The sequence below is a fragment of the Girardinichthys multiradiatus genome, chromosome 19 (genome assembly GCF_021462225.1).
Source record: "Girardinichthys multiradiatus isolate DD_20200921_A chromosome 19, DD_fGirMul_XY1, whole genome shotgun sequence".
NCBI lineage: Eukaryota > Metazoa > Chordata > Actinopteri > Cyprinodontiformes > Goodeidae > Girardinichthys > Girardinichthys multiradiatus.
In genome coordinates this window covers 7697671-7723394 of record NC_061811.1, presented here as the reverse complement: position 1 = coordinate 7723394, position 25724 = coordinate 7697671, and the positions used below count along the sequence as shown (strand labels likewise).

Sequence of the window (25724 nt, the reverse complement as noted above, 5' to 3'; positions counted from 1 at the left end):
ATCAATTCAAAGTTTTGTGATATTGATAAACTGTTTACATCAATCGCTCAACGGTTTCTAATGTTTTCCCCTTTAACTTGTCAAACGCCATTATTATAATGAATTAATATGTTAAAGTGAACAGGCCCATGATTTAAAAATCAGTCAGATGGATGAATCATTTACACTGAGTAAACTCTTTAACATTTAGAGAAGAATAATGGGATTTTTGTATATTTCTCAGAATAAAAATGTATAATAAACACAAAACTTTTTTAAAAATAACTAGAATTAATGAGAGTAATTCACTAAGATCAAGAGTCGGTGATTAGTCAAAATATCTGTTTAGTAATAATGAACTAAACAGCAGAAACATAACGGGAACATTTAACCAGCAACTAATTAATCTCCACACTAAAGATAAAGTGTTTTTTTTGATTGATTAAAATCTAAATTTTATCAACAATTTATCAGTCTCTAAGACTTCATAGAGCCTGGTTCTAAGTTTTAATACCTACTTTATTCTAAGAGGGGAAAATAAAAAGGGAGATGAACCTAAGATTAAGAACCAGTCTTGATTCGCTCTGCTTTCAGCACCAGAACCGCCACAAAGGAACTAAAAAAAGAGCCTTGATGGGTTGGACATGGGCTTCATGGAACCAGTTTACATCTCTGATAGTATGAAGCAAAGGTCGCTCAGGTGAGTTTACTGGGTCAGGTGTATGGAGGAAGAAAAAACACAATCTGCAGAAACTTTTCACAAAACTAGACAGACGTAGCCTAGTGAACGATGCAAATAAAAATGGGTCCTGGCCATTTCTCCTCTTTGAAAACCCAACAGTAATATCATTTTCCATATGTTATTCAGAGTCCACCGTAAGGAATATGGTTATATAACTCCAATAAATTAGATCTAAAAACTGAATAAAATTATCACACATCAGTCAGTCATTTTCTACCACTTATTCCATAGTGGGTCGTGGGGAAGCTGGTGACCATCTCCAGCAGTCTATGGGCGAGAGGCGGGGTTCACCCTGGACAGGTCACCAGTCCATCGCAGGGCAACACACAAACAACCATCCACACACTCATTCATACACCTAAGGGCAGTTTAGAGACCAATTAACCTAACAGGCATGTCTTTGGACCTTAAATTATCACACATATACCCAAAATTTGTACAACCCATACAATCACTTAACCTGCATGGTAACAGAGGTTTGCTGCAGTCTTTGACTTTTCTGGTGAATAAGGACTAATTTTGTACAGATACAGATCTGCGTAAAATTGGGAGTTTTGGTAAACATGTCATTTACTCCCTCTTTGGCGGTAGTTACTGGGTGCTTTAATGGCTATGTAATTATTATTCACGGCATAATAAGAACTATTCTGACACGTTCGGACAACAAAGCATATAGGTATTTTTGTCATGAATATTTATTAATAGATACTTTTTAGTTTATTAACGTTGAGAGAAACCCACAGAACAGCGTGTAAACTCTCACTTTGAAAACATCTCAGCTACAATATGATAGCAGAAAAAATCTTCGACATAAAATGTCTTCATTCTCTTTGAAAACACGGAGCATCAGTCCAGCTCGTACATAAGTTTGTTCTGGAAAACGAAACCTGCAGATGTGGAATGATCACTGATCAGCGTCTCTTTTCCATCGGCATTGATCTCCCTCAGTGACACTTCGACTGGTGGCTGGTTGTCCTGCTCTGACCTCTGGGGGACGTGATGTTCTGGCAGGTCATCTTCACCTGTTTCCCTCCCCTTTCCTGCTGCATCTGTAACAAACACCTGGCTGGACTCCAGCGGCCTCCCTGAAAGCCTGACATCCCCCACACTGCCCTGGCTTTGAGCGGTCTCGGTTGGTGGGAAAGAAACCTCAGGTGAAATCTGGGGTTCCTCCATGGATGGAAGGTGCTGAAGTGAAGTGTCTTGTTGAGCCTGATGCAGAATAAAAGAAGAAGAGAAAAAAGTTAATATTACAGGGTTGTGGCTCATACTTAACAGCAACATTTTCTAGATGGTTCTCAAACTGTGGTACAAACACTGCTGGTCTGGTTGGCTTTAGATCTAATCAGCCCCAGAAGCCAGATGAGTTGTTAAATCACACTGATCTTTGCTTCATCAGAAACGTCAGTGGTGAAAATTTCAAGAAGTCCTAGTTTGAACAAAAGAGGGAACCAGGAACAAGTGCTATTGTGTAACTCCGCTGTGTCCATTTACAGTGCTGCGAAAAAGTATTTCCCCCCTTACAGATTTCTTCTGTTTTTTGCTCTTAAATGTTTCACATTTTAATATAACAGAAAGGTTACCTGAGTAGCTTTAAAGTGCTAATTTCATTTATTTACAAGGATATCCAACCAAACTTGGCCCTATGTGAAACAGTAATTCCCCCTAACCCTGATTTGTGCCACCCTTAGTGACAACTGCCATCAAGCATTGGTGTTAATTATTAACGAGTCTTTGTTTTTTTGCCATACAGAGGCAGACCTACTGGTATGCTTCAGTTTATTGTCCTGCTGCATTCACATTGTCATCCGAGCCCTGAAGCAGCCCCAGACCATCACACTACCACCACCCTGTTTGTCTGTAGCTACGGTGTTCTTTCTATGAAATGCTCTGTTAAAACTGTAAAACAAAATGTTTACCAGAAGAGTAAAAGGCAGATCTGATTAGATAAAAACCGCTGCGTGACTTAATGCAACCAAACATGCAGCTAATGATTGCAATGCATTCACATCACATTAAAAATAAACTGAAAAAGTCCCAATCCTGATGATGTTTTAAAACATCTGCCAGTGTGGAGCTACTTCATTGTCCTAGGATGGATCCCACCTGCGTATTTTCCTGAACATTCCTGACCTTTCCAGGCCCCACCTGGAGGTCTAAAGATGTTTTGGATGTAGACTCCAAACTTGAGGTTGGTTTAGCTTCTTTTTCCTCTTCTGAGAAACTGGTCTGTTCGTCAGAGATTAAAACACCCTGGTTTTTAGTTTCAGCAGAAGCAGATCGTTTTTTGACAGCTGCAGTTTCCTGAGCATAAACTCCTGTTTTCCTAACAGGATCATCTCCTACTTGACAGTAATCTTTATCCAGAGCTGATCTTTTCTCTGAATATCGACTTTGGGTTTCCTTCATTAGTCCACCTTCCTTCTTTTCCACCTCCTTGTTTACTTGTAATGTATCTTGCTTTTCATCCACGCTCCAGATTGGAAGCTCTGTTTCTGTTTTTCCCTCCTCTGTTTCATGCTGTTTTTGTTTTATTTGGTGACATTTATTCTCCTTTCCTCCACTTTTCTGTTCTTCACTGTTGTTAACCAATCCATTTCCTTTTTTCTGTTTTTCTTCTTCCAGTTCACCTGTCTGGACCTCTTGCTCGCTCTTCTCATAAATCCCTTTTTCCCCTTGGTCCTCTTCGACCTCACTTTGCTCCTCTGGACTCTCACTGTCTCTCTCAGGAGCACTCACTGGAGGACAAGGTCCAGCAGAATCATTAAGAGCTTCATCGGGTGGACAGACCGGCAGGGCGACAGTGAGCTGTCCTGTGTGTTTGTTGAACTTGGCCTCTCCTTGGTCTCCATCCACAGGGTAGGCTAAAGGCAGATGGAGCCTGTAGGCTGGCTGTTTGTTCTCCAGAAGCAGACTTTTCTCCTTTATTTCAAGGCTGGTGTCTCTGACTGACTTCAGGAGAGGCAGGTCAATAGTAATGAGAATTTCATTGGGTCTGGAGCTCTGCACCGAGTCTCTAGAATACCTGAAGTCCTGTAAATCAACCCTAGATCGGTATTTTACTGTGTAGTTTGGCTTTGCTGGCTCCTGGTTCTTCTGTGATTGGAACTGGGAGCTCTGTTGTTGAACATCTCTGCTGTTTGTTAATGAAGGCGACTCGTCACACTCCATCTGTGGCTGAGGAACATCTAGGCATGGTAAGGCAGGGGCAGGGTTCTGGGGATCGTATCCAGGTATGGGTTTTCGGATAACAAATGTCTGAGGGGTACCTTTATATTTTGTCTTCATTTCTCTCACATTGTATTTGTCTAGATTTATGTTAAATGCTCTTTGGACTCCATCAATAGCTGCGTCGTACACCATATCCATGAATGCTCTGTTTTTAGCGGCCATGTGCAGCGTGTCAGGGTGGAAAATGACATCATAGACCATAAATGTGTTGCCTTTAGTGTCTCTCTCTGACCTCCCAGGATGAAGACTGTGAGGTAAGGTCCAACACTGCCCCCTTCGGCCATCCTCTGACAAAGCACTCTTTCCCTCTGGTTTCTGGATTGTATCATTGGCACAGATGTTGATGAAGCATTTCTGCTTTCCAGCTGCGCTCGTTTTGATCACCCTGAACGGTGTCGGCTGGATAAACTCCACGTTGTTTCCTCTCTCCTGCTCCAACTGTCGGATTTCCTCTTCGTACTTTCTCCTGTTTTCAGGTTCGGATATTTCTTGGACGTATTCGCAGAACATCTCCCTGAATTTATCGTCTTTGAAGGCTTTGGTAAATCTGCCCACTTCCTCCGACGACAAGTTTAGCTCTTTTAGCTTTTCGCCGATGTCCATTTTGAATATTTTGAGGAACAGACCAGTTGAATGAACTTTAAATGTTCAGAAAAATTGTTTCAGCTTAAACGCAGTAACTGATACAGTCTATATTAGTCAACTGCCGTCGTTAACTCAGGTTTAGTATCGAGTGATTAAAGCTAGACACAAAGGAAAACGGTAGCGTTGTTGATGTCACCATGGTAACACGGAGGCAAGGGGAGAGCGAAAAAGAAAAGACCTTCCGGGTCGTACGTCAACGTCGCCGCCATATTGCGAGTGGCGTTTTTGTTGTTGGAAGACATGAAAAGCTATTCTGGCCAGTTCGGTAACTCAGTGTATGGACTTGCTACAATACACACTCGTAATGAAAAGTCTTAAGATCGGGTAAAAAGTTGCAAGAAATCGCATTTCAGCTATTGGATCATAACCAGATTTTAAAGTAGAGCCTCAAAATGCAAAGAGAGAAAACAGGAGGAAGGGACAAAAAAGAGAGTAGTGAAATGATCAAAAACTGCATTTAAACTCCAATATACTGTTCATCAGCTGATCAAAAATTTTAAGCAAAAAAACAACTGAAATGAAAAAGAAGACTCTAGTGAGAAACTGATTTCTGTTTTTGGAAATCTCCCTTGCCATCAGTCCTGAAACATTTTCAATGAGATTTAAAGCAGGAGAATTTGCAGGATGGTCCAAAAGAGTGACTGCCGGATGAAGTCCTTTGACTGAAGGGCGTTTCGAACTGCAGCAATCTGTTGAAAGATTCATTCATCACCAAACAGACAAGGCCCATCTACAGCAACATCTCCACACAGCCAGCCACGGTTCGACACCCCTGCACAACCTATAGCCTCATTGTTCCATTGAAGGTAAGAGATCCCAGATCATGATGGAGCTCCCTCCTTACATTACCAGCATGCCACGGGGTGTCTCTCAAGTAATGTTGGAAGCTAGTTATTAGACCGTCCACCGTTCAATGTTCCATATTTGGTACACCCTTGAGAATCCAGGAGAGGAGAGTTATTTAAAGATGTTTTTTGTTCATTTTAAGCCCTTCTCATACAGTTATTGGGATATAGTCATACTTATTAAGGGACTTCATTTGAGTGAAAGATCTGTCTGTGTTTTCATGGATACCACATCGGTTTCTCTGCCGCAGCACAGGTGTAATTATTTGGTCTACCACTTGACATTTTTGTCCAAATCCCCTCAGGAATTTAAATGGACAATCTCCAATCAGTCATAACATAATGGATTCTTGACAGAGAATCACATAAAAGCCATTGGTTATTTATTTATTGTTATACCTTAATATGTATGTGGTTAAGATGGGCAGCAGCTCCCTCGCAACCCTGCACAGACAAACATGTATAGATGAATGGATTATTTCCACTTCTTTTTTATCTAATTTAAATAAATGAACACAGTAAAATCTATCTTTGCTGTATGTTTTGTCCTATTAATCCTTGTTATTGTGGTTACGCTGTTTTTTACAATAACCTAATTTTCATAAATCCCTTTTTGCCGTTGTAGCTACAGGGATGACTTGCTCAGGGCAGCAGGTGTCGCTGTTGATCACACTTCATATGTCAGTCTGCCCGTGAGGTAGGTGGGCGGGGGTGCAGAGAAGAGCGCTGATTGGTCGCGCCCCCAGCAGTCCATATTTCCCAGTGTGTGATTGGATGAAGGTCCTATTAATGGTGATGCATGTGCGCAGTAACAAGGAAACAAAAGAAGCCCTGAAGCTTTACTTGGAGGTATTCTGCACCATCCTGCGTCCCTGGGAACATTTGCTTGCTTCTTTTGGCATAATTTTAACTGTGTTTATTAAAATGGAATCAAATTTGACAATCTTAAAGTGAGTAAAGTGTGTCCCTTTTTATTTTTGTTCTTTCATTAAATCCTGTTCAAAATGACGTTTTTGAAAGTTTTTTGGTCACATTGAAAGCTACAGGCAGTATTTGAAGCCAGCGGGCTTAGACAGGAACTCCCCAAAAGTCCAATTTGCATATAAGGGATGGAAGAAAAAACCCTAATTGTTTTTTTCTTAGAAACAAACTTCATTTTATCAAACTGGTATATAAGGGGTTACAAATTCCTAACATTCACGATTATCTGTTGTGTTATGTGAGAACTGAAGCTAATAATAGTATTAATAAAAAATGGAAATAAAAACAAACTGTTGATACATATTATTTATGGGGTGTATCAGAGCATTGTTTTTGATGAAGAGACTCCCATGATCCTGTTTAGAAAGTCTCATGAAATAATATTGTTTAATTCTACCACTTTGTGTAGCTGAAGTACGAATAACAAACATCACAATCATTAAGGCAGTTTACTGTGCTTAAAAAAAATATACACATTTAAAAACGTTTATTGGTCTGTGAAACTGAGATCATAGCTTCTTCTTTATTCAAGACTGAGCCAAAAAGTCCCAAAAGATCTGTTAATAAAAAGCAAACTCCTCGTCTGTCACTCCTGACTCATAAACCATTCTGGCCCTGAGATAATCAGGAGGACTCGATGTTCCTGCAGAAACTACTAGCAAAGCTTTTATAACAAACTCTTACAGAAATCTGTGTAGGCCAACACCCACAGGGTAGTAAGCTCATTTGGAAAAACATGAGTGAGGCTCAGCTGACCAAAGAAGGCCATGGTAAAGGAGGAGGTAGTATGACAGAAGATGTGGGCTGATATTACTCAGTGTGTTTCTGAATCATTCGGCTCGAAAAGACTGCTGACTACTCCTCGTTTCCACTAAGAAATGACTCAAACAACAACTAATTTAATTATTAATTTTTTAATTACAAACATGATATTAAATAATATGAAAAGTTAGGCGGGCAGATATATTCGAGGTACAATCGAAGTACTTGTGATTAGTATTCAAATTTACACTTTTTGTCAATTTTTACCCAAGTAAGACAAAAAAATGCATTTTATACTCAAACGATACATTCACATAGACATCAGTATTATGACAAATATAATGTCTTGTAGGAGAGGTGGACAAAATGAAATGCCAACAACTGAGTCAATACAAAAGCTTTGGCAAGGATGCATACAAATGATCAATAATAAAAAACGTAAACTAACAATCTTCTAGAGAAAATCTTTGTACAAAATAAGCAGTAGAGCAGGAAGAGTCCAGTGCATGTTTAGTTTTTGTAAAAGACAAGCAGCCAGGTTTGCTGAGCCACTCATTTTGTCCCTCTGGTGTCTCAGGAGTGAGGAAGGTCCATGCAGATTTTTTAGTAACTGAATTTTCTTCTTATCAGAAACCAGTAATGAAAAAATGAACTATTTTAAAATACTAAATATTTAATTGAAATAAGAGCTGTTGTTCTCTCCCTTTATCATAGTCAAACACAGATGAGCAGAAAATAAAATTTGATCAAAAATAATAAAAAATTGAAATCACCAACAGAGGGAAAATTGACCATTTTTCTTCTATTCTGAAACATCTCAACATCAGCTAGCAAAGTATATGCTTCATCCTGTGACATCACCATCCATATATGGTAGGGTGCGTCTGTTTAGGTACATGTTTTACACATTTCCCATAGCGTGTAATTCTGTTTCTCTGGATTTGCCATTTTGGTGAATTATAGAGATAAAAAATTACAATTTGGAAAAATTTTGTAAACTCATTCTGACAGAAAAAGCACTTGTAGACTTTTTTGATTTCGCCTCAAACCACCTCCAGTCAAGATGGTGTGTCATTCCCAGTAATGCCAGTTGAAGTATATTCCATACATGCTAAGGATCTTAGTAGAAGCACTTTGCTGCCATCTAGTGGTCAGAAATATGCCCAAATAAGCCTAATTTTGCAAATTTGACAACTAAATACCAAAATTTAGATCTATTGTATGTGCTATATTAAAATAATCGCTACTTAATGTAGCATCCACATCACATCGACAACAAATAATTCACTTTTTATGTAACGGTAAATATATTCAGGCAGTGACGTGAAAGTTGATAATTATAGAAGAATAATAAATTTTTTTGTAAATGGTGTTTTAAAGAGCAAAATTTGAAGATTAAGTCAGACAGGAGGAAACCACATGACATTAAATGCAGATGCAAAACATCTATGAGGCACACACTAATTGACACAACGCTCGTATGAAACTTTCCTGGCGGAAAGTACCATATAGTAGCCGAAAAAGTCGGGTTACCAAAACTGCAAGGATACAAAATGTTAAAGGGGTAAAATTCCCAGTAATCTTCCATTTGTGATGAAAAAATATCTGGGATAACAGCTTTGAGGTGTACAGAAGAAACAGTGCCTCCTGCAGGCAGATATTAGCCGTTTTGATACCTAGGGGCTTTTTCTAGGGATATAAAAACTGGGCCAAAGTTTTCAGTTCTCTTTGCTGGTGATTTTGCCTTTATTATCTTAAACATGACAAGTACATCAAACCAATTTAAGTGTCTCCTCGTCTGGTTTTGATCTCAAAAAAGAAAAATTGCTCATAATTCAATTTAATATTTTATATTTTAAAATCAAAATATTAGTTGTTTGTTTTTTATTACTTGTTTCCAACATCCACTTAAGTAAATATGCACAGACTGAGAAAGATGGCTACTTAGAGCTGGCAGGTACTAGCATGCTCAGGGTGCCAATGGCAGCTTTAGAGGGAGAAGTTTTGTCCGAAGCCATTTTGCTCAGATTGCGAACGTCTGCCTGCCAAGTAGGAATCTTCTTCGTGGTCATGTGACGGCGGGCATGTTTGGTCAGGTGGTCACTGCGCATGAATCGCCGATCGCACACGGGACAGACGAATTTCTTCTCGCCGGTGTGTGTGCGGCGGTGACGGGACAGCTCATCAGAGCGGGCAAACCTCTTATCGCAGCCGTCCCAGCTGCAGCTGAATGGTTTCTCACCTTCGGGATGGAAACAGAAGGACAGACAAGGAAAACAAGTGAGTCATGCTGTTGTCATGAAAACTCAACACGTCAATTCCAACAGAGAACAATGAGCACAGTCTTGGCTCATTAGGAAATACACAGACACACAGAATACCACACTCATCTGTGACACCCACTAATCAAGAACAGAGGTGTAAAGGAAGGGCCTCACCTGTGTGTGTTCGCAGATGAGCCTTGAGGTGTGAGCTCTTGAAGTACGTTTTTCTGCATCCTGGAAAGCTGCAGATATAGTTTCTTCTGCGAGAAAAGACAATTTTTGTGGCCGCTGTGTTGCTGCAGGGCCCAGCAGGCATGTACACAGGGGCTGGGGCCAGAGGTAGCAGTTTGGTGTTGCCCAGGGTCATGACAGTCTGTGGGCCCTGAGGGACCTGAGACACCGAGGACTGAGGGAGGACAAGCATTACTGCGCCCTGTGGCACAGCGGAGCCCACAATAAGTGGCTGCTGGAGGGGGGGCCTGTTGGCCAAGGTGGGCTGAGGAAGGATGGGGGTTGTGGTAGTCCGAATTCCAGTACTGGAGGCCTGACCTGCACTGGGGATGAAGGCTGATATTATTCCTGACTGGTTGCAGATGGGGAACATCTGGCAGATGATTTGAGGACTGGTCACTGAAGCAGGGGAGAGGGTTGTGGGAACACTGGGGGAAGGTGGGTTTGTTGGTGGGTGTTGTGGTTGGGTGTTGAGGGTGGAGGTGGAAACACTGTCCAAAGAAGGTTTAGAGGGACTGACAGGGTGCTGGGCTTCTACTGCAGGAGGAGACTGGGGTGTGTATGTAATGCATTCCTGTTGCCGCTGCATGCACACTATTGTTCCTGTCCCGGTCACTGTGCTTGTAGTTTTCTGTGAAATGGAGGTTACTGGAATGTGGTGCTGGCACAGGTCTCTGTCTGCAGTGTGCCTGATGACGCTGGTTGCCATGGCTCTGCAGGGGTGTGACGGAGCAGGCAGGGAAGGGGTCCTTTCAGGAGTGGGGGCCAGGATGGGTAGATGGAGCTCAGATCCAGAAAGTGCCGTGGACATGGTTGGGCTGGGGGTGGACTGGACCGTGCTGCTTGATGAGGTCTCAACAAAACCGGGGCTATGGGGAGGTGTCATGCACTGCAAGAAATGAGAAAGAATTAATGTGTATCTACACTACTTATGCTACAAAAACACTTTACAGAAACACAGTCCCATGACAAAGATATTTGCCCACTTTACAGCTTTCTTCTGTTTTTCATTGTTTGTCACACTTAAATGTTTCAAACCATCAAACATATTTTATCATCAGACAAAACAAAATGCACTTTAAAATGATGATTTCAAAAAAGCTGTCCAAACCAACCTGGACCAATGTGAAAAAGTAATTGTCCCATCGACCTAATAAATGCTGTTTATTAGCAGCAACAACTGCAATACCTTGCAGTTTCTCTTAGACATGACTGAGGAGTACTTTTTGACCACTCTTTGTAGAATTATTTTATTTCAGACACAGTGGAGGGCTTTAGAGCACGAACAGCCTATTAAACGCCAAGCCACAGCATCTCAAATTGATTTAGATCTGGCCTTTGATCTAAATCTATTCAAATCTAGGCCAGTCCAAAACTTTGTCTGTTTTGAGCTACTCAGAGGTGGACTTTGAGGTGTGCTCTGGATTGCTGCTGAACCTAAGTGCCCCTGAGCTTAAGGTCACAGACTGATGACCAGGCCTTCTCCTCCAGGATGGTCTGGCAGAAAGCACAATTCATGGTTCCATGTATAACAGCAGGTTGACCAGGTCCAGACCATCACACTACCAACACCGTGTGGTGCAATCAAAATATGTATGATGTGAAACGCTGCTGACGTTGTTTTTACCTCCCATCTGTTGGTTTTCCAAAAGTCTTGGGGTTCATCAAGATGTTTTTTTTGACAAAATAGAAGTATCCCATCAATGTCAGTCTCATTGGAATTATTGAATGATGAGCACCACCCTGGATGGAGTTGTTGATGCCCTTGTGGAGTAATCTTGTGGCCTACTTCATGTTGTGAGACAGGTCCAACGTGAGTGTGTTCTGGATTCTACAGGTCTCACAGTAATCAGTCCTGGGTGTGGCTGCTGAAACTGAACCCGACTCTCAAAGTAAATTTGTTAATCAAAGTTCATTTAGTAAGGAAAATGAAGAGATATTACTTTTTTACATTTCATCAGGTTGATTTGGACAATGTTTCCCCGACAAATGAAACCATTATTTGTAAACTGCTTTTTGTATTTACTCAGATTATTTAAACATGACAAAAAGGCAAAAACCAAGGAACCCTATAAGGGGGGAAATTATTTTTTACAGCAATGTATCACAGATAGTATGCAGGTGAACACATGAAAGAGGATCTACCTGAGCTATAAACAGTGATTTATATGACCCTGCATCTGCAAGATGCCTGAAGGTTAATCTCCTTACAGTTTTAGGGATCTCTCCTACATCTCTTCACCTCACTCCAGTGTCTTAAACAAAGACCATGTGCCTTGTGCAAGTCTTTACTCTCAGAAATATCTTCACTAATTGAAATGATTTTCCAACGGACTGTATGACAAGGTCTTACCAGTGAGGAGAGGGACACAAAGTCCCTTGGGGGCTCCTGGAGCTCCAGCGGCAGGAGGGAGTCGCAGGAATCAGAAGCCGGAGTGAGGGGCCGGGTCTTGCAGGGGTTCAGCTTGTTGCTGCTGCTGAGGAACACGGGCTGACCCCAGGAGCTCATACACACCAGAGCTTCAGCTGCCTCCAGATCAGTGTACTCCAAACCAGAAGAACAGCTGCTGGTTCCACTGGAGACAGACTGCTCGCTGTCGTGTCTTCTTCTCTTCAGGCACGGCCCACACTGGTCCATATGTTCAGCCTAGGACGAACAAAGAAACAAAGCTGTGTTTTTAACTCTCTAATATGCTGTGATAGTTCCGTTTACTCTCAGTTATGGCTGACTAAAGGAAAATGACTCTTGTACTGTAAGATAAATCAACTTTATCTGCTCAGTCAGAGCTCTTGTAGATGAATTTCCGGGGCCAAACTGGATGATGCTACCACTGTGGGAGAGAAGGGGTTGTTGGTGACTACACCCCAGCCCTGCTTGCACTCCCTCTGGACTGAAGCCAGGACGCCTCCCCTTCCCAAATATAGACTCAACAGTGACGTGCTGCCAGATCAGCCATGTGAAATCCCCCATAAAGCGCATCGCATCAGGAAGTAGTCCTGGCAATGGAACAACTTTGTCATATAATTTACCAAAAAACTAACAGTTTTACTGATTTACCAACTAGTATGAAAAAGCTGCCTTCGGGTTGTTTTTTTTTTATTTTTGTATTTATTTATACAGTAATAATTTCCTATTAAAGAATAAAAAAGTTAAATAAATACATATTTTAACTATGATTGGTATAAAATAAAAAATGTAAAACACTGACAATGAAAATTAGGTCCGAGTTCGGCTTTAAAAGCAGGGAGGAAACAAGGGAACATTATGTGACTGTCTGGGTACGAAATAAACAAAGAGTTTTAAAATGATCTCACCTCCTGTAAGTCCATGTCATTAATATTTCCTCACGCCTTTGAGGCCGACAGAGTGAAAATGTCCCGTTAATGTTGTAGAAGCCAGTGTGGAACAAAGACAGCTTCAGCCTGGTCCAGGATGGACTTCAGAGATCGTCTATTTTTTTTTTTTTTTTTTTTTTTTTTCCCTCGGCTCAGCTGTGTGTAAAACATGGGTAGGACAGAAAAACAAAACTCACAACACGTACTCACGGGTGGCAACACTCGGCCAATCACCGTACAGCGAGCCCGTCGCTTTGGCCAATGGGAGAGCAGGGAACGCGTGAACAGCGCGTGCTCGCTGGACGGTTGGAGGAAATGGGGTGCGTGGTCGTTGGTGGGCGTGGCCACAGAGTCAGCAATGTCAGAGTGAACCCGATGAACTGGCAGTCACTAAAGTGGGCGAAAGGTCGAGTCGGTCTATGCTGCGTTTAATGATTGTGGGAATAAATTCCTGAAAGAGAACCTACTGCTCTTTAGCGTCAAAGTTGTTAGAATTTGGTTTCTTTTTCAGACACTATGTCCCTTATTGCAATAAAATATAATTTTTCTTTTTAAAGGAAACTAAAGATGAATGAATTCAATTTGGCATTCGGTTGACATTTAATAATTAGGATGATCTGACACTAATTTACAGTGCTGTGAAAAAGTATTTCCACCCTCGCAGATTTTGTGTTTCCTCTTTTTCACACTAAATGTTTAAGATCATCAAAATTATTGTCAGACAAAAGTAACCTGAGTAAATAAAAAAAACGAGTTTTCAAATGATGATTTAATTTATTAGGGAAAATAAGCTCTCCAAAACAACCTGGCCCCTATTTAGTTTGAACACCCTTGGCTACATCTGCCATCAAGCATTTGCCATAACTGTCTTTTACATCTCCAAGAAATATTCTGGTCCACTCTTCATTGCAGAATTGTTCTATTTCAGGCACATAGGGAGGTTTTCCAGTATGAACAATCTGCTTCCATCATGCCAAAGCATCTCAAACAGATTGAAATCCAGACTTAGGCTACTCCAAAACCTTCATTTGGTGCTATTCAGAAGTGGACTTGCTGGTGCATTTTTGGATCATTTTACTGCTGCATAACCTAACAGATAGACACCACAATGGTGACACAGTCTACTGATAATCACTGAGGGAGGGAACACCCGTTGCATTGGAGTGCCAGATATAAAACTATATGTGACCTTCTTTCGGGGCTCTTCGTCATCCTTACACAGACAGCGACAGTCCGAGACGGGAGCCTCAGCGTTGATCTCTGTAATCATTCTTCTTTATCAATACTTAATTTAGATTAAAGGAGCTAAAAGTTAGAAACTGTATGAGAGTCGTTCGTTTAAGAGTCTTTAGATAGAGTGTGTGATTGCTTCTGGGGACCAAGGACCGGAGGAGCTCCGAGGCGTCTGACCGCCAACAGGGTGCGATACTTCGGACACCTTCTTCTTGCCACTCTTCCATAGGCTAGTTTTGTGGAGCTCATGCTTGTTCTGCCAACATATTCTCCCACCGCAGCTAGGCCAAAGCGCACTAAAATTAAATTACACACAAATAATTATTGCCCTGCGATGGACTGGCGACCTGTCCAGGGTGTACTCCGCCTCCCTCCCATAGACTGCAGGAGATAGGCGCCAGCTTCCCTGCGACCCACTATGGAAGAAGTGGTAGAAAATGACTGACTGACAAATAATTAAGTAATTTCTGAAGGTAATTGGTTGCACTGACCTTTATTAGAGAGTATCAGAGTAAAGGGGAGCTAATGCTTGTCCGGAAGGTATGAAAACTTTTGCAAGGCACCATAGATGTTAAAATAACCCAAAATTACACACTGGTAATATAGTCTACTAGCAGAAAAGTACTATTCAAGTTTAATTCTCAATATGATTAAAGTTATAATCAAATCTTTTTTAGCAAACAAAAGTTTATTGCAGATATGTTTTTATTCATTTTTTGTATTTTTTACAATTTACATAGATTTAGGGTTTTTTAAGCACCTTGATAAATTCCACTTTTTTTTTTTAGCTCAATCACATTTAACATTTTTAGATGCTTACATAACTTGCACCTCACTTGCCCTCGTTATCAAAAGTTCCATGTAAAGCCTTGTTATGAAACAGACACTCATATTTTCCGATGACCCATAAACGCAACACCCGCACCATGCAAAGCGCGGGTTTCTGTCTCGTTTTGATGTTCACGTGGCTTTCTAGCAGAAAAAGGCAGGAAATCGCCAAACTGTCAACTGGTTTACAGTTATTTGCACCTCCACAAATAACATATTATTGAAACAAATAAGTTACAAAACGTACAAGTCCTTAAAGGACTCTTTAATATTTTTATTGTTTTCGAAGCTGGGGAATTTATGAGAGGCAATAGCACTAAACATTTCTGATAAGACAATACACTCAGTGTTGTGTAGTCAAATCCTTACAATTCTTTAGTTATGCATTGGTTCTGTTAGATTAAAATGTAATAAATAGGCTGACAACCTATTTCCTGAAATGGAACTACATGCTTTAATCGTTTAGATAAACTGTATGAGTGAGCGTCCTCTATCTACTGCTGCACAGACAATGTTATCCTTGTTAAATGCAACTTGTGAGTTTCCCGTATTACATTGTATTTTATTTTAATTAATGTGTTTTTAGTCCTCTCTTTTGTAGTATTCTTAATGAATTCGTTAAATTAATGTAAAATTTGTCTGTAGTGTTTTATATATGTATATATTCCAAGCTTCAATATGGGTACTGTTGTATATCCTACAAATACTGTATGCTGTATTATTATTGTTATTTGATTATTTTATGTTTTAATAATTTTTAACTATTACTCTGTCTACCTCATAAATTTGCACTACCATCTCTGCTATTTTATTATTTTATCTGTAATGTACTTGTGTTTTTAAGTACCCACAATATATATTTATATATTGGAAATGATACTGATATATAAGAGTTTTTATTGAAATGTTGCCATTTATCTCAGGGTTTTTATGACCTTACGTCAGATCATTTTTATTATGGACCCTATTTTGGGTCATAAAGTTTTTGTCCTTGCAGAGTTTGTGGTTGTAAACCAAATTTTGTTCCAAACAAAAATCACATGACAGACCTACATAAGCATCAATAACTGCATGTGGGCAAACGTGTCATATGTTCCTTAAAACCCCAGACTGGTGTAAAATTATTAATTATACATCCAAGTCTAACCAGAGATACCTAATAATAATAATTGCCTTTATCAGTACAGGCATGTGCTGTTTTGTGTAAAAACCCTATTGTGTCATGTCTGTCTTATTGTTGATCTGTTGTTTTCTCAGCAGCTTGCCTGTCAGAGGGGAGTGGCGTAGGTGTGTTTTCCTGGCCCTGGCAGCATCCGGCTGCTAAGGAAGGCCATATCCAGGTATGACTCACATAAGCATGACCTCAGGGAGCTTTGAGGGCAGTTTCAGTGCCAGCTGTTAGTGAGCAGAGATGAGATGAGGGAGGAGATACGGGGAAAACCAGTTAGCTCAGAGGAATGACTAGCAGTTGGGACTGAGTACAGCCGTCTGTTTGTCATATAAGTGGGGCAGCCCATTTAGACAAGCCGGGGAATCTGGAGGAAAGGTTACACCAGCCCTAATCTGGGCCTCTGCATGCACTCCTCCCCCCATCTGGTCAACAGCCCCCAGTTCAGGAACTCCAGGACTCAGAAAAGGGGTAGTTGGACCTGTGTGTTTAAATATATCAGTACTGGTTCCTGTCAGACAAACAAACAGTGACCATATAGGCACAAATGTCCAGCATCAAATTTTATTTATTCAAACATAATCAATACGTTGAATATATCTGATTCCTACAGATTCTCAGACAAATTTCAAATAAAATGTGGTGGATTCACAGTTTAGTCTTGAAAAAATGCACAATCATTGTTGATTCTGCACAGTCCTGGTTCATCACCTGGCTCTCATGCCTCAAAGTATTTTCTTTATTTTGTTCTTACTGCTTCATCTTATTCTATATCAGTATTTTATTAATAGATACCAAACAAAAATTGTTGAAAGCATTCAAGAAATTTTTAAACTTACTCTCCATCAGCTTACACTATCACCTTAAAGTCTGCATTTAGGTCAAAGGTCACAGAAAGTAAAGCCTGCAGAGAAACGTCTTTTGATTTTGGTCGTAAGATACAGCTCTGGTCAGAAGTTTTCACCCATTCATCGTACCCATGAAAACTCCATTTTAGAAATTTAATGATGCACTTGAACTATTCTTTTTCCAGGGTGGAAAGATTATGCAAAATAAAGACTTATGGATTTTCATAGGTGCACATGTTTGTTTCTGCTGTATATTTTATCTAATCATCAGGGTCAAAATTATACATGCACACTCAAATAAATACATAAGCCTGGACTAATATTTGTTTAAATGTCTCTTAGCAAGTTGCACCTTAACCACACTTTTTTGTTGCCATCATCAAGCTTCTGGCATCATTCTGTCTGGATATTAGTCCACTCTCCATTACAGAAGTGGTATGGTTCATTTAAATTGGTGGAATTCCTTTCCACAAATCTGACTTTTATGCACACTCCATACATTTTTAAGTGTATTTGAAGGCTTAATATTTGCCTGGTTTATTTATTCCAAAACCAGTTCGGTTGTGTCTTTTCGGAACAGCCAATTGTGTCCCTCCTGGTTTCAGCCACCTAGGTGTTGATTTGAGGTGACATTGAAGATATTAAAGGCATTCCTCTTTTTTCATGATTTTATCCACTTTGTTATTTAATGCACCTTAAAAGTATCTTTGAAAAGAGTCTTCGTCTTTGTATTATTATTATTTGCACAATACACCTGTACTACCGGCAGGAAAGCATTCCAACAACAGCAGGACGCTGTCCCCACCGTGCTTGACAGTTGGTACAGGGTTCCTATGTTTAAAAGCCTTCCCTTGACTCCTTTCTCCTGAATTCATTTGTTGGCAGCTGCAGATTTTGGTCCAACGTTAAAGTGTTAACTTTGGAGCAGGAGCTTTTTTTGTTCAGGACCCTCTCAGCCCATGGTGATAGAAAAGTTGCTTCCATAATGAGTGGCTGGGCAGTGACACTGATGTTCCAACAGTTTCCAGTTAATGGCAGGCTTGAGCCTTGGTTGTTCCTGATTAATTGATCAACAGCCTAACCAGTTTCCTTTTGTCTGAGGGGGACTGCTTGGGTCAGATGTTTAAATATTTAAAACAGTTTGAACACAATTTTACTCGAGGATCTTCAATTCCCCGGGTCCACACTTTCCTGGAGAAAAGATCCTGGTCTGGGGTTGGGACTTTCAGATTACCCCAGGATTGTTGAGGGGTATGTGCTGAGCAACGATGATTGGTGGGCCTTTTCTTGCAGAGTTCAGACTTCTGCTCACCCGTCGGGTGTGTGTCTTTGTTGCCCTATGGTGGACTGGCGACCTATCCAGGGTGTACCCTCACCCATAGACTGCTAGAGACAAGCACCAGCTCCCCTGCGACCCTGTACAGAGGAAATGGGTACATGAAATTGATGGATGGACTTTCTTTAGACCTTCCTTTAAGCTTACATACATTTCTTAGTAAATTACCTTTTAAGCTGTATGACTTGGGTTAAACGTTTTGGGTTTTCTTCAACAAGCTCACAACAGTTGGCTAGACGCTTGGCCCATTCCTTCTAACAGAACTGGTCTAACTGGGTCAGTAGGTTTCTTTGGTCACACACACCTTTTCAGTCCTGTCCACAAATTTCCTATGGGACTGAGATCATGAATTTCTGATGGCCCCTCCAAAACATAGTCATTCTTCAGGCACAGGTAACAACTTTAGTGGTATGGTTAGGGTCATTGTCCATGTGAAGACACATTTGAGACCAATATTTAACTTCATGGCTGATGTCTTTTAATCTTGCTTCAATATTTCCACATTATGTTCTTTTCTTTTGTTGCCATCTATTTGGTAAAGAGCACCAGTCCCTCCTCCAGCAAAACACCAACACAACATGATGCTGCCACCACCGTACTTCACAGTTCGAAAGCTGTTCTCAGGCTTGGAAGTTCCCCTCCTTTTTCTTCAAATGTAGCCATTGTTATTATGGCTAAAAACTTTAATGTTTGTATCATCAAACCACAGGACATGTCTCCAGAAATGAAGGTTTTTGTCCCCGAGTGCATTTGCAAACAGTATTTTGTATGTTGCTTAAGAATCAGAATAACAAGTATGTTTTATTTTCTACCAGTTACATGGAAAAGAGTTATAATTTTGGTGTGACATGTGTCTAACATGAATAAAGCTGAAGATATTTACATATTTGTTTCAACATAGATTTATTTATTAATCTTCTAAGTGTTTGTATTTAAAGCTAACCAACAAAATGTCTAGAAAAAAAGAGAACATTAACATCAGCAGTCAAGCTTACTTATGTTGGTTGCTTGGCAGCAACCAACATGATGTGCCGCAAATACAAGCATCCTTGAACTATTTTTCACTGAAAAACCATTTTAATTCATAAATGTGTAATTTCACTCTATGTAGATGCCTTCTCATGAAACCAGCACTCTGCTGAAGGATGCTTTGTGTACCACACCACACGTAACCCCATCCCGTCTCCTCCTACACACCCAAATGGAGAGACAACAGGGATTTCTCTTCAAGCATGCAGCTTCTGATTGGTCAGAGGAGGACACTGAAAGCAATCTGTTGCCATGAGAGCCTGAACCATGAGAGCGGCCTGCACAAGCTTCCCTAGAGACGGTCTGATGATGTTAAAGTTCAATGAAATCATTCAAATCTACACTTTGCATCACATCCAGATATCCTGTCTGGTCACCTAGCTCTGTGGAAAAATACCTTGTCTAGTGAATGGATGTGGATGCATGGGTAGCGTCAATATTTACTGAAGTGATAAGCTTAATAAACCGTGGACCATTAACTGTAGCAACTGATTGGCTTCATAATTATATCTATGTATCAAAACATCATTATTTTTATGCATCTCAAATCTTAGAATAGCGGACGTGCAGCAACCCCCTCCCCCCTCTCTCTCACTCACTCGCCGCCCCAGACGGAAAACTTCAACAAAGTAAAACCCATCCTTTTATTTCTATTTCTTCATTAGGAATAGCTTTGCCAGGATAGGGTAGATTTTAGTGCGATTATAATCGCCACTTAGAGTCTAATGTGTTCTGAATTGTACGTGCATGCCATTGTTCTTTTGAAACTTGATTACTGTTGATTTCTGAGGCCGCCGTGTCTCGCAAGTTGTGTCTTTACTGTGTGAACACCTGCGCGGTAGAACTGAACTGCTATAATAACCTTATGGTGAAATTCTACAATTTTCTTTGTCTTCAGCTTCATGTTTTACTAGCTTGCCACCAGAAATTTTACAACTCTTTGTGTGTGCGGACCCCGGCCCAGAGTTGGGGGATGTTTTATGACTTGGTATAAAGTCATAAAACAGTTACAGTTTGGGCTACGCTCCCAAAACTCCGTTCAACACCACAATCTTTTGTCAGATTATCACTTTTGCCATAACTGCTGGTTGATTCCATACACATCCACTGCTGTTTTGTTTTATTTTGTTTAGTTAGATATTTTCCCCTTTTGTGTAGAACTTTGCATGTTTGATTAGGTGAAGATTATTGAATCGGATAGCGGATTGTATCCGGCTGTTGATTTAATAAATGTCACGTAGATAAAGAGAAGGCGTTTGTGTTTATTTTGTGTAAGAGTGATTTGTCAGTCAAAATAAGGTTAACGTTCCCCGCGTTTCGACAGAAACGGTTGATTAAACAGTGACATCTCTTGTAATAGTTATCAATTATTACTGAGTATTTAACGGTTGTAATTATCAAAGGCGTTGAGCCACAGTTACAACACCAGAAGACATCTCTGGTTTCGATTCATAAATGAGGATTTTTGGTTACGAAATTAATTTTCTCAAATTATGATTTTTAATTATAGATAAATATTAATTAATCAATAATCATAATCCCAAACATTTGGCAAATCTGGACACATCTACATGGTGGACCTCTCTGGATCCAGAACTTACTTGTACGAATTTTGAAAATCTTTGGATGAATTCTGAGTCTAGGTGAAATACAGCATCTTTCTCAAAGCATTGAGCTAGTCTCCCATAATAGTGATGTTTTTAAACTGTGCATGCATTCAGCATTAAAGCTTACAGTGAGCTTCATTGCTTAACGTTCTGAGTATGAAACCATTTTCACAACCTCTGAAATATTACATGTTTTTAAAATATCTTTAACGTGCTGCAGAAAAGTCAGCTTTTGATGTGTCAACCCTGGCGGAAGTGTAGGAGCTGAATACAAGGGGAAAAAGCTTTTGTTGAACCCGGATACCCGACCAAGAGACTGACCCCAGTCCTGGTTGACTCTTGTGTTTAGCATACGCTATGGTCAGCTAATTATTTTTTTAGTAAAGTTATTCAAGATTCAATTTTTGTATATTTTGCTCAGCTTAGACCTGTTTTTAAGCCTTCAGAAAACCTTTTGAATCACACTCTGCTCAATTAACAACCCAGTTCTGTATCTAAAGTGAAGGACCTTGAGTGGTCACTCGGTCCTGCACAACTTATGATGGCAGAAGGGATTGCACTCTCCACAACAGACTTATAGAAAATATGCAGGGTTTTGTTGCAAACACTGAAGGACCTAAGCTTCACTAAGTATAGTCTTTTTTTTTGGCCTTACCTGATGTTTTGCCAGGACAGTTTGAAGTGATAAGGAAAAAGCAGGTCGAGTATGTGAAAGGTTGACTGAAGTGTTTGAGTGCAATACGTGCACCAGCAGCATTAAAAATGCTCTGATAATAAGGAAATGAGACCGTAAAATAAAGCAGATGACACATAGGGGCACGGTTGCATGGCAACGTTGACGGGGACACTTAGTTAAACTGTAACAGAATGAGATTTTCTTCTCTTTACCTGATCAATAAAACGGTGTTATTGTTTAGGATTATGACTGTACAGAGATAACAGGGTTTTTGAAATCAAATCAGATTTATAAAAAATATATATATGTTTATTGCAAGTAGAATCTACCTTTGATCATTATGTTTCTGGGAAACTGCAAAGTGGGAGACCAGTTAGCACTGTTGCTTTGCAGTTAAAGTTCCTGGATTCAGATTCTAGTTGGGGTGCTTCTGTGTAGACGTTGTGTATTTTCCCCATCCATACATGTTTTCTTTCCAGGTCCAAAAACATGCATGTTAAATTAAGGTGGAGACAGGAAGGTTATTCAGAGAAGTGCGTGTGTGGATGTTTTTTCTTTTTAATTCTTTCTTGCACAGTACTAGACATAACACTCAGTCAAGATGATGTCAGCAGCCTAAGCCTAAATGGTCATCTACACCTCTTGTGTGCTGCAATCCCCTCTCAAGCATCTGAACGCAGCAGGTACCAGAGCTGCTTGTATTCAAGGCTGGTGCTGAAAGCAGAGGAAACAACGCGCTGATCTGCTCAGGAATGCGTGTTTGTTCCCGCTGTGATCCCAGAACCAGGTCTACCTTTCAACACTCCTGTCTTCTCCACCAGCAGGCTCTGCTCCTCTTCAGTTCGGTTTTCTCCGTTTTGTTTTAGTCATTTTACCAAACTAAACCTCAGTATACAAGATGGAGATCACAGCAAAATGCTGAATTTTAATATTAATATTAAATTATTTAGGCTGCACAGTGGTGCAGTTGGTAGCACTGTTGCCTTGCAGCAAAAGGTCCTGGGTTTGATTCCTGGCTGGGGGTCTTTCTGCATGGAGTCTGCATGTTCTCCCTGTGCATGCGTGGGTTCTCACCAGGTACTCTGGCTTTCTCCCACAGTCCAAAGACATGCCTGTTAGGTTAATTGGTCACTCTAAATTGCCCTTAGGTGTGTGGATGGTTGTTTGTGTGTTGTCCTGCGATGGACTGGCGACCTGTCCAGAGTGTACCCAGCCTCTTGCCCATAGACTGCTGGAGATAGGCACCAGCTTCCCTGTGACCCACTATGGAATAAGTGGTAGAAAATGAATGAATAAAATAATTCAATATGAAATAGATGCAGTGTAAAAATGATCAGCATGGTGAATAAACATAATAAGAAAATTAAAATAATAACGAGCATGTAAATCCTATGCTACGCTAAACATGTTGATGTTGTGCGGCAATTAATTTAATTTTGCTAAGTTTCATCACCGTGATTTACACATTTCTGAATCCAGTCAAAATTCTATGATGGGTTAATTTCTCTCCATTGGTTTCTAGGAGCAAATTCTTTTTTTTTTTGTTTTTTTGTTTCTTTTAACAGCCAATCACAGCCCTTAGAAGACAGCGTCACACCTGTCCAACATAGGGTCAACCACACCTCCTCACTAAGATAGGGATTTCTGTCGTGTCCTAGCTCAGAGTCGCTCTCACCAAGCCAGGAGCCCTTGCCAGAATTTTTCAGGCTAAGATAGGAGGTCTCTAAAAGGACTCTAAGAATCTGTGTGAATACGGGGCCTGATTTTGTTTTTGTACAGTGATTTTTCGTAAATCAGCAGTATATAAAGAAACTAATTTAATTTTGATTGGATTGCAAAGGACTTACAGAATGTTTTACATCAAAAAAAGTAGTAAACTCGTTGATAAACAGGATTTTCAACGATCTTGGCCAAAAATATTTGTGCAGCTTTGACCCTGTAATTACATATTGTTTATTCTTCCAGAAAGCCTTTTTAGCCAAAGCCTTTTTAAAGGTTTAATAACTGCGAAATTCATGGCCCGACGAAAATTGCTTGAATAAATTTTTAGTTTCAGAAACAACACAGCTAAAAACACTTCACTGCTGTAAAAAGGTACAGTGCCTTGTGAAAGTACTCAGCCCCCTTGGACTGGTCAACCTCTTGCCACATTTCAGGCTTCAAACATAAAGATATAAAATTCTAATTTTTTGTGAAGAATCAACAACAAGTGGGGCACAATCGTGAAGTAGAATGAAATTTATTGGATGTGTCAAACATTTTTAACAAATGAAAAACTGAAAAGTGGGGCGTGCAATATTATTCGGCCCCTTTATTTTCAGTGCAGCAAACTCACTCCAGAAGTTCAGTGAGGATCTCTGAATGATCCAATGTTGTCCCAAATGACTGATGATGATAAATAGAATCCACCTGTGTGTAATCAAGTCTCCGTATAAATGCACCTGCTCTGTAATAGTCTCCGGGTTCTGTTCAAAGCACAGAGAGCATCATGAAGACCAAGGAACACACCAGGCAGGTCCGAGATACTGTTGTGGAGAAGTTTAAAGCCGGATTTGGATACAAAAAGATTTCCCAAGCTTTAAACATCCCAAGGAGCACTGTGCAAGCAATCATATTGAAATGGAAGGAGTATCAGACCACTGCAAATCTACCAAGACCCGGCCGTCCCTCTAAACTTTCATCTTGAACAAGGAGAAGACTGATCAGATATGCAGCCAAGAGGCCCATGATCACTCTGGAGGAACTGCAGAGATCTACAGCTGAGGTGGGAGAGTCTGTCCATAGGACAACAATCAGTCGTACACTGCACAAATCTGGCCTTTATGGAAGAGTGGCAAGAAGAAAGACATTTCTCAAAGATATCCATAAATGTCTCGTTTAAAGTTTGCCACAAGCCACCTGGGAGACACCAAACATGTGGAAGAAGGTGCTCTGGTCAGATGAAACCAAAACTGAACTGTTTGGCCACAATGCAAACGATATGTTTGGCGTAAAAGCAACACAGCTCATCACCCTGAACACACCATCCCCATTGTCAAACATGGTGGTGGCAGCATCATGGTTTGGGCCTGCTTTTCATCACCAGGAACAGAAAAGATGGTCAAAATTGATGGGAAGATGGATGGGGCCAAATACAGGACCATTCTGGAAGAAAACCTGTTGGAGTCTGCAAGAGACCTGAGACTGGGATGGAGATTTATCTTCCAACAAGACAATGATCCAAAACATAAAGCCAAATCTACAATGAAATGGTTCACAAATAAATGTATCCAGGTGTTGGAATGGCCAAGTCAAAGTCCAGACCTGAATCGAATCGAGAATCTGTGGAAAGAGCTGAAGACTGCTGTTCATGAATGCTCTCCATCCAACCTCACTGAGCTCCAGCTGTTTTGCAAGGAAGAATGGGCAAGAATTTCAGTCTCTCGATGTGCAAAACTGATAGAGACAAACCCCAAGAGACTTGCAGCTGTAATTGCAGCAAAGGGTGGAGCTACAAAGTATTAATGCAAGGGGGCCGAATAATATTGCACGCCCAACTTTTCAGTTTTTTATTTGTTAAACAAGTTTGACACGTTCAATAAATTTCATTTCACTTCACGATTGTGTCCCACTTCTTGTTGATTCTTCACAAAAAATTAGAATTTTATATCTTTATGTTTGAAGCCTGAAATGTGGTAAGAGGTTGAAAAGTTCAAGGGGGCCGAATACTTTCGCAAGGCACTGTATTTCCCCATTACAGATTCCTTTTCTTTCTTCTGTGTTTTGTCCTGCTTACATTTTTTTTAGACAAAAAATGTAATACAAAAAACTCTAAATGATTATTTCATTTATTTAGAGGCAACAGCTATCCAGATCAACCTAGCCCTGTGAGAAAAGGGAAATGAAAATGAAGGCCTTAAACCGTGTAATTGATCCTTTTTTTAGATTTCTGTCAGAACAACATTTCTGCTATTTATTCTATCAGTGCATGAGCCCAGATAGCT

General features: G+C 40.3%; 2 protein-coding genes and 1 long non-coding RNA gene across 5 annotated transcripts; 1 reads left to right on the top strand and 2 right to left on the bottom strand.

The window, feature by feature from the left end:
- Positions 1–1398: 1398 nt before the first annotated feature.
- dnaaf2 (dynein axonemal assembly factor 2) lies at positions 1399–4741 on the bottom strand. Of its 3 annotated transcripts, none has more exons than XM_047393203.1 (2): positions 2828–4741; positions 1399–1933 (listed from the first exon to the last, which is right to left on the bottom strand). In XM_047393203.1, the coding sequence occupies exons 1-2, from the start codon at positions 4553–4555 to the stop codon at positions 1568–1570; spliced, it is 2094 nt and encodes a 697-aa protein (XP_047249159.1). In that variant the 5' UTR covers positions 4556–4741; the 3' UTR covers positions 1399–1567. The 3 variants fall into 3 exon arrangements, with proteins under 3 accessions (XP_047249159.1, XP_047249161.1, XP_047249162.1); XM_047393205.1 differs by having other exon boundaries at positions 2855–4741; XM_047393206.1 differs by having other exon boundaries at positions 2870–4741.
- Positions 4742–4932: 191 nt separating this feature from the next.
- Positions 4933–6396, top strand: LOC124885033. The gene is made up of 2 exons (XR_007042568.1): positions 4933–5403; positions 6068–6396. It is a non-coding gene; the product is annotated as an uncharacterized LOC124885033 (long non-coding RNA).
- A 925-nt stretch (positions 6397–7321) lies between these two features.
- LOC124855877 (Krueppel-like factor 11) lies at positions 7322–13185 on the bottom strand. The gene is made up of 4 exons (XM_047346005.1): positions 12996–13185; positions 12034–12327; positions 9624–10569; positions 7322–9427 (listed from the first exon to the last, which is right to left on the bottom strand). The coding sequence occupies exons 1-4, from the start codon at positions 13008–13010 to the stop codon at positions 9126–9128; spliced, it is 1557 nt and encodes a 518-aa protein (XP_047201961.1). The 5' UTR covers positions 13011–13185; the 3' UTR covers positions 7322–9125.
- Between the last annotated feature and the right edge of the window lie 12539 nt (positions 13186–25724).

What these genes read in the sequence shown, in the direction of transcription:
- dnaaf2 (XM_047393203.1), bottom strand. Translation starts at nt 4,555, where the DNA reads ATGGACATCGGCGAAAAGCTAAAAGAGCTAAACTTGTCGTCGGAGGAA. An exon ending in ATGTTCAGGAAAATACGCAG is followed by an intron (nt 1,934 to 2,827) that starts GTGGGATCCATC and finishes ATTCTGCATCAG; the next exon opens with GCTCAACAAGACACTTCACT.
- LOC124855877 (XM_047346005.1), bottom strand. An exon ending in TTGTGTCCCTCTCCTCACTG is followed by an intron (nt 10,570 to 12,033) that starts GTAAGACCTTGT and finishes CATTTCTTGCAG; the next exon opens with TGCATGACACCTCCCCATAG. An exon ending in TCATCTGCGAACACACACAG is followed by an intron (nt 9,428 to 9,623) that starts GTGAGGCCCTTC and finishes TCCATCCCGAAG; the next exon opens with GTGAGAAACCATTCAGCTGC.